This window comes from Homarus americanus, unplaced genomic scaffold (genome assembly GCF_018991925.1).
Source record: "Homarus americanus isolate GMGI-L3 unplaced genomic scaffold, GMGI_Hamer_2.0 scaffold11022, whole genome shotgun sequence".
In the NCBI taxonomy this organism is placed as follows: Eukaryota; Metazoa; Arthropoda; class Malacostraca; order Decapoda; family Nephropidae; genus Homarus; species Homarus americanus.
Genome location: NW_024737068.1, coordinates 13,080,473 through 13,089,776, shown reverse-complemented (window position 1 = coordinate 13,089,776; position 9,304 = coordinate 13,080,473). Strand labels below are relative to the sequence as shown.

Below are 9,304 nucleotides of genomic sequence, written 5' to 3'. Positions count from 1 at the left end.
CCAGAGGGGTTAGGCCTGGAGCGCCATAAGTAAACAAATCATGGCGACACTTGTGACTGAGCGAAAGTACTAATGTTGAAAAATTAATCTCTCGGTTATCCTTAATTTCCGGAGGAAATATTATAGAAAAAAATGTCTTAGAATTGTGTAAATATTACGAGATACATATTTTTAGTACGGAAATAAAGACTGGTGTGATACTATAAATTCACTTTTTTATTTACTCTATCCCGCTTCACATTTCTCCTCCCGGTGCCATCTTTGTTGTTTACCTCGCTGAATCCCTCTTCAAGAGACGTTTCCTATAAATGATGGTGAACGTTTCCAAGAATTCCTCCTCGCCATTGCTGATTTATATCAAACCTCAATATTAAGGTAAGTTGTTTAAAACATAAATTAACACGATAATGGGTATGTTAGGTTAGGTTCTATTAGGTTCTATGCATTGTCGTTTCCATTTTTGTGTTTAATATCATGATATTAGTGTGTAGAAAATTTTTCAACCAATTCGGACAACTCCTTCTGGTGGTAGCTGTTATCTACACCTTTACCAAAACAACTGCAGCGTCTGTAAATGCCTCTTTGCATTTTTTTTTAAACTTGTATTTATCTACTACCCAAGTCCCTTACTAATGCACCTAAGTCCTTTATTGATGTTATTCCATGTACAATATTGCAGTAAACAGCAACCACAGAATTCCGGAAATTCACTACACTCAATTGATAGAACTATTTTTTCCATGATAATTTTCTTATATTACATTAGGTTAGGTTAGGTAACACATTTTGTTTTTATCAGATTCTTTGGTTGCTGTAATCTGAAATTTTACCCAATATACAATAAGGTTTGATTAAGACGACACTTGAATCACAAAACACCATCCCAAAACCAAGGGCAGTCTTATAGGTCAGATACAAAAACAAAAAACCTAAAAATTCCATACAAATTACCTTAATGATGTGGGTCAGAGAAGGTAGCTGGGGTCGTCAATCTTGAAACAGCTGTTGCATTTTTTAAAATTTCTATTTCTCGCTAAAATCCAAATACCGATATGGTGTTAAACCAATGAAAGCATTGTAAAAAAAAACACACACATTTAATATCCATCAAATTCACTGGAATCGTCTGAAGCAAAGAGCTCGTCGAGTCGAAGAAATGGCTGCTGAGATTCAATGTCACGAAGTGTAAGAGGATGCACCTGGGGCATGCCAACGGTAAGCAGGCGTATCATATGTCCCAACGGGATAAAGAAAATGCACTATTTGAGACTGAATGTGAGAAGGACCTCGGTGTGTATGTTGACAAAGAGCTGAAGTTCTCGGGCAATTGAGAGAAGAAGGTAAATCGTTACGAGGGACGGATCGTCCCTCGTAACGATCTTCAAGAGTGAAGTGCTTCCCCATCTGGAGTACTGTCACCCCGACTGGTCCTCGAGAATTACTAGGGACTGTCAGTTGATTGAAAATGTTCAAAGGAGGGCCACCAGACTGGTGCCTGCACTTCGGCACATCAGCTACCCTGAGAGATTGGAGTGCCTGAACTTGCCTATCCTATACTACAGACGGGCAAGGTGCATAATTGAGGTGCATAAGCATCTCAAGGGGCACTACTAAGTCGGGTGTCCTTACCTGGAGCTGGCGGACGCTCGCCCTGCAAGGGGTCACAGCTCAAGGCTGAAGAAGCCGCAGGTTCAGAAAACTGTGAGGGGAAACTTTTTCGGAGTGAGAATTGTAAACTCTTGGAACAATCTGCCAGAAAATGTTGTGACGGCACCGCGTGTGAGCTCCTTCAAGGCCAGACTTGACCAACACTGGAGCAGGTTCAAGTACATTCAGGAGCCGGTGCATGACCAGTATTTGCCAACATTGCGTAATAGAGACGTGACCGATCGCCCAAGCAGCTAACGAGCCGATTAGTGGTGAAGAGGATAAAAGTAAAGTAAAAGTAATACGTTATTGTACATGAAATAACATCAATTAAGGACTTAAGTGCATTGATATGGGTCTTGGGTGGTAGAAAAATATAAGTTTTAAAAAAGCAAGGAGGCATCTAGGCACTAGAGTTGATTTTGCAAACTCAAAATCCATTCCCGGTGTTTCCCTGTTACAGTTACTATTCATTTGCTCTGTTATATTTACTATTCGTGCTCACTCATTAAACTTTACATTGCGTACTGTGATCAATTATTCAGGACTACCCATTGTGATGCCATCAATCGCTTTGTTCCTGTCACCTGGCTTGTGATTATTTTGAAGATATTTACTCTTATATTAATAAAACTGGACTTGTATTCTTGTTTATCCTAATAATATAGATTAAAAATAAGTTTTCTACTTTCTGAGGTAAAATATTTCTGTATCAAAATGCCCTTCTTGCTATCAGATTTAAAGTGACTTCATGCTCCTTAAATGAATTAAATACCTGTAGTACAGTATACTGTGTCTTCATGCTCCGAGACTTAACCAAATAGTGCAGTATATCTTGGCACACAGTTCTCCATAATGTTTCAAGGTTATCAAAGTTACCTATTATAAAAAATCAACAACTCACCAGAAAATTCCAGTATCATTCGTCACCCACAGTTTACTCTTATAACACAGATAATTGAATAAAGTTAGTGACAAAAGCAAATAAGATAAATAAGATACACTTTTTAAGGCAAAGGAATTACAACTGTCTGACCTCACATTACAAATGAGGAAATTCATCTCGGTTAAAATGCCTTTTTAATATGTTGACAGACTGATTCTCAGGTGTGCTAATGAGCATTGTGGAATTTTAGGGAATGCTGCTTATTTAAAAAAAAATATTCACTGTGTTTTAGCTACAAACCTTATGAAATGTAATCATCATTTTGTGTTGAAACTCGGGTAAAACAATTTAATTCAGTGGAATATGTCAATTATTCTAGTCCAGTAAATTACAAGTAAACTGGATCAAACTACAGTAAGTGCCAAGCAAAACATAATGAAATAAACATGGCTAGTTAGTGCGATATAAAAGCTCATTAATGAATGTAAATTTCAATCAATTGTGTATTGGGAGTATCAGTACCAAATATCAGTGGGGGACTATCAGTAACTTGTATCAGCGGGAGTATCAGTACTTTGTATCAGTGGGGGTATCAGTTTCTTTTATCACTGGGAAGTATCAGTACCTTGTATCAGTGGGGTATCAGTACCTTGTATCAGTAGGGGTATCAGTATCTTGTATCAGTGGGAAGTATCAGTACCTTGTATCAGTGGGGTATCAGTACCTTGTATCAGTGGGAAGTATCAGTACCTTGTATCAGAGGGGAGTATCAGTAATTTGTATTAATAGGGAGGAGAATCACTATCTGTAGCGGTGAGTATGATAGCAAGGCGTGCCATTAACAATGCCACTAATATGGGAAGTCAATAACAGTGCCTGTACCTTGTGGCTGTGAGGGAGTGCCAGCGGCCATCCGTGAGAGAGGTCCTGGAGAGACAGAGGGAGGTAGGGGGTCGAGGCTGGAGACGCAGCATCACACACAGATGGCCACCCATCACCTCCACTGACCAACTATCACGCCCATGTTGCGATGTCACCACTACCAGCTGCCCTGTCCTCCTCCATGTCCTGAACCTGTAGTATAAGACAAACTAGGGAGAATGTCTTGTGGAAGGAAGGATATGCTACACAAAAGCCTGTGCTAAAGGGAACGATGACAACCCACAATAAGAAGTTCGCCTATTTATTCTCTTGCAGAGGAGGGAGTAAAGAGGTTTCTATTAGTATTTTGTAATGTTCTAAAAGCACATTTACAGAAATCAATATTTCACTTTATTAGAAATGTGGAATACTGTACTTACAAAAGTGTATGTGTTAATATTAGTGATACCATGAAGTCATTCTCACATGTACAGTACTTTATTGATAACACCAGTACAGGTAATACGTCATACCTGAGGGAAATGGAAGTGGTGTAGCCCAGAGGGGTAAAGGAGAGCGCTAACTTGACATAGCTGTTCAAAAGGAAGGTGGTGGGCATGGTAGGTGTGGTGCAACCTGGTCCTGTCCATCCAAGCTGACACTCACACCAGAGCGAACCAGGTGAACCCTGGCATCTACCAAAGACATATTTATTCATGGATTTAGTTAAAATTTATCAAAATATAGAAATTATATATCAGCCATCGATATTCTGTATTTGTTAACCCTGACATCATACTCTTTTACACAAGATTAATTAAGTATTGTATGTAACATCTTAAATGAAAATTAAATGTATTTCCAACTTCAGCCAATCTAGAACACCACTATTTTTAGTTGCTACACACTACCAGATGATTCATATCCATTCACTTTGTACAATAAGTTGATGTGAAGTACAGGAATAGCGTTTAACAATGATCCACCAATCTCATTTCTGCGACGCACAACACGCAATAATTCCTATCCTCATCTAAAACGTCCAAAAGAGGGCTACCAGACTGGTGCCTGCACTACTGCACCTCAAGTACAACAACAAGAGAGATTAGAACGCCTGTAATTGCCTAGTTTATACTATAGGCGGGCAGGGGGTGACTTACTAGAAGTTTATAAATACCTCAGAGGACATTATTCAATCGAGTGTTCTTACCTAGAGCTGCCGGATGCCCGCCCCACTTTTGGGATCACAGTTTAAGGTTGAAAATGCCACAAGTTCAGAAAACTGTCAGGACAAACTTTTTGGAGTGAGGGTTGTGAACTCTTGGAACAATCTGCCAAAGAACGTTGTGACGGTACCGAGTGTGAGATCCTACAATACCATATTTGACCAACGCTACACAGATATGGATACATTCTGGAACCTGTACATACCCAGTACTTGCACCCCACAAAATACGGTGAGTTTAGTAAACGAGGCAGCTGCTGAGAATGGAGGAGGCCAAAGTCACTACGAAGACCAAAGACGTTACCTAGGACTATTTCCGGCTTAAAAAGCATGTACAGTACACTAATATACAACCCTAGCTACTTTCTTGTCATGGGGGATTTTAATTATGGCGACATTGACTGGAGAAATTAAAAACCACACCAAATGACCTTAATAACCCCGCGACTCTTTTTGTAGAAACTCTGATTTTTTTTTTATTCCAACATGTTAAGGATCCGACTCACTACATGGGGAAATAAACACCCAAACCACTGGACCTCGTCATAACAAACGAGAAGGGTATGGTGGTCAAGCTAGAACATTTAGCCCCCGTTGGCACCAGTCACCACGTAATGTTGGCCTTCAGATTTAACTGTTACTTGGTTCATGACAAATGCAGGCTAAGATTAAAATATTATAAGGCCGATTATGACGGGATGAGGGAGGAGATAAGGGGTATTCATTGGCCTGACTCATTAAGATACAGGAGCACAGATATTGAGCTATTTGATAGATAAATACCCAAGACCAAACCCACTGGCTCCAGGAATACAAGGAATCCATTACACATGAACCAGACGACTGTTGACAAAGTTATGAAAAAATATCAGAAATTGAAGAGGTGAGTTACAAAAAGTGATCAGCAGGACAGAAGGATTTATGCCAGGTCCAGAAACCAAGGTAAGTCAGAGTGCAGAAGGGCTGGAAAAAAGTTCCAAAGGCGGATTGCAAGCGAGGTCAAGTGAAACCCAAGGGCTTTCTACCGTTTCGCATGCAATATTAAATACATATGTGGGCGTGTCGGATCTGAGGCTAGTTATGCAGACTCAGATCAGGACAAGGCGGAAGCGCTAAACAAATTCTTTTCCTAAGTGCTCACGAGAGAGGGTGCGAAAATTCTTCCTGCGTTTGAAAAAACAAACAAAAACAGTTTTACACACAGCTGACCCACACTATGTTCTCAGGAGAGGGTACAAGAAATAAATTGTCAAAGCTAAAAGTTCACAAGAAACCCTTAAGATCTTGTTCGGTAGAAACCTGGATGAGTAAAATGTCCCCAGTGACTGGAAAAAGGCTAATGTAAACCTTATATTCAAGCAAGACGATCGTCACGCCTAGAATAATTATAGACCAGTGAGCCTGACCAGCATAGCGTGTAGAGTACTAGAGAACATTATAAGATATGCCACGATGGAACATCTACTATGAAACAACCTCTTGTAAAGGATTGACAACATGATTTTATGCCGGGCCGCTCCTGCTTGACATAATTACTCAAGGTGCTGGATGTTTGGGCTCAAATTCTGGCGGAGGGCGGAAATATCGGCAATATATATCTGGATTTTGCCAAGACTTTCGTTAGCGTATCCCATGAAAGGCTGAGAATTAAACTGGAAGGGTACGGGATTCGGGGAAGTGTCCTAGCGTGGATCAAAGATTTTCTTCATGACCGCAAACATTGCGTGGTGATTAATGACACAAAATCGCCATGTGTACCCGTGACAAGTGGGGTACCAAGGGGCAGTGTACTAGACCCGTTGTTGTTTGTTTGTTTCATAAATGATATGCCAGACGGTATACACTCCTCTATGCAAATGTTTCAGAACGATGCCAAGTTATTCAGGGAAATTAAGAACCAAGCGGACTGTGAAGAGCTACAGAAAGATCTGTCAGCTTTAAGAATGGTCGAATAAATGGCTGTTAAGATTCAATGTCACAAAGTGTAAGAAGCTGCAACTAGGTCGTACCAACAGTAAGGGGGCATACCACATATCCCAACGGGACAAAGAAACAACATTAACTAAAACCGAATGTGAATAGGACCTGGGTGTGAATGTTGACAACGAACTCAAGTTCTCGGGCTATTGTGAGAAGATGATGAATCAAGCAACTAAGCTACTAGCTCTTATAAGAAGGTCGTTCAGATATCTAGATGGTCCGTCCTTCATAACAATCACCGAGAGTGAGGTGCTTCCCCGTTTGGAGTACTGTAATCCTGTCTGGTCCCCAAGATATTCTAAAGGCTGTCAGTTGATTGAAAATGTTCAAAAGACATTAGGTGAGGACTTTCTGTAATAAACACAAATCATGACTCATTAGGAACAATTCTCAACTTACTAAAGAAAAATTGCGTTTTAGAAAATGAAAACAATCAATCATTGATTTTATCCATGTCTTACAGTAATCTGCCTTTCATCCTTACACCTTCAAAAACACTGCAACAGATTTTCTTAAATAGTCTCTCATCTGCCACCCATCCCATCTGGTATTTTAATAGTTTTTCACAAGTGGAGACATGAGTCATGACTTTCACTAACCTGCCATGAAGGCCGCAGTAGAGGCTATTAGAGAGGCAGTCAGCAGCAGGACACCCAGGAGAGCTGGCGTGGCTCAGTAACCTACTACCCAGGTCCACCAACTGAAGGAAACACAAGAATTACCACAATAGACCAAAGGAGAGGGGTCTTTTGTTTCATATATATACAGTATATATATATATATATATATATATATATATATATATATATATATATATATATATATATATATATATATATATATATATATATATATATATATATATATATATATATATATAATTATAAGCCTCATCAGACGCTTCTCGAACATCCTAGAATAATAGCCCAGTGACGCCTGAGAAATTCTAGAACGTTCTACTCTGATCGAGGCTTACAAACATAACAAAAATTATGCGATACATTCTTGAATATTCTTACATAATTAATACATCAATATCATCAATATATACACGAAAATTTTACTAAATTTGCCTAAATAACTGCTTCGTGAGACAGAAAACAATCAAAATACCTAGTTTACAAAATTATAATACGAAATTATGCCTCGGCATAACAGTATTGCGAGTATTGGCGAAGTTTTCCATTGATGCAGGCTGAGATGGTTTGGCCATGTGGGGAGAATGGATGAGTCAATTTGTGTCAAGAGGTGCACGAGCCTAAATATGGAGGGGAGGAGGAGAGCCAAGGGTAGGCCGAGAATGACATTGAGTTAGGAACCTGACAAGAGAGAATGCAAGAGACCATGCAGTATGAAAAGTTGCCACCAGGTAACCGCGGTTAACCCAATCAAGAATGGAAAAAAGGCATAAAACGATGATGATGAAGACGAGTACTTGGATACACGCCACAACTTTCATTAAAATCTGAACCTGAACCGTAAAACAACACTTCCATGTACAGAAGGTACAGTACTGGTGATTCTCAAACTCACATATTTACTCTATAAGCTCTTATAGGTACTGTATAATCATCCAATTACACAATACAAATTCAATGGAGTAACTTTCAAAATTATAACTCCATGGAAGTTAGTACATACTGTATATGGTACAATTAACTAAAGTACAGATTTCATTTAGGATATTCTTTGCTATCATATTTAAAACCAATCCTAGATTACGTTAAGTTAGTTTAGGTTGGTTATTATTACAGATGATATTCATTTGTAGTTTGTATTATGTGTTTATTTTCATAATTGCTCATATGTGCTCATGTCAGATATTCAAAAAAATATCGAAAATATAATGAAATAGTTGCCATGACATACAGTGAATGATCTGTGTGAAATGTTGTGCTTTACAAGTTCTATCAAGGTGTCAGGCAAGATAATAAAATTACAAACACAAAATGAGGCTTCGTATTTATGATCAATAATTTTACTTAGTATAATCCAAACAAATTTAAATTATCACTTTAACAAATTGGAGGTAATTTTTTCTTAATTCATGTACAAGTTGTCACCTCTCACCTGACCGTTCACTCTTAGGTTCCTGATACATCCCCGGAAATGAGGTGGGCGGAGGGGTAGTGGGCCACCATGTAGGGTATGGGATGGAGGTGGGTGGGCCAGTCCCCCCACCTGCAATGGCCCACCAGTGTTGAGGACGTTGGCACTCCGGGGCAATCTGGCAATAACCCGACAGGTGTGGGCATTTGGGTGGGTAGGAGGGGCTGAGTGGTTCTGAGAGGAACTGGAAGGTGGTGTGGGCGGGTCGTCCAAGCTACCACCTGTACACACGTCCACAATCATCTCTGCTGTCTGGGAGGATGGGCAATGATAATCTGTATTAGCAAAAACAATTATAAAGTTCTTGCCATATAAATTATCAATCTACTTATGTTGTAATCACCATCACTTTTGCTGATGAGATGTTGATTAATGCAAATTAACCCATGTCATGAAGCTGGCCTGGTCGTGCATCTGACTCATACACAAGGTTAACATTTTGTTACATTCTGCTCACCCCATTCATTCAGAGTGAATGTGAATACAGTACAACGTGGTCACAACAGTACAGTCACTGCTGGGTTTGTTTTTATAGTAACTATACACACTTGGGTATACTAATTGACCCCTAACCATAAATCCTTTGTTAATCTCCA

The 9,304-nt window shown here is 39.4% G+C and overlaps 1 protein-coding gene across 1 annotated transcript in view; it reads right to left on the bottom strand.

Moving 5' to 3' along the window:
• Positions 1 to 9,304, bottom strand: part of LOC121872973 (putative neural-cadherin 2) — a 109,323-nt gene that overhangs the window by 9,269 nt on the left and 90,750 nt on the right. The window contains exons 19-22 of the mRNA XM_042376151.1: positions 8,670 to 8,960; positions 7,199 to 7,299; positions 3,928 to 4,089; positions 3,416 to 3,607 (exon numbers count right to left, since the gene is read on the bottom strand). Coding sequence (XP_042232085.1) covers positions 3,416 to 3,607; positions 3,928 to 4,089; positions 7,199 to 7,299; positions 8,670 to 8,960 — 746 coding nt within the window. The remainder of the gene's footprint in view (positions 1 to 3,415; positions 3,608 to 3,927; positions 4,090 to 7,198; positions 7,300 to 8,669; positions 8,961 to 9,304) is intronic.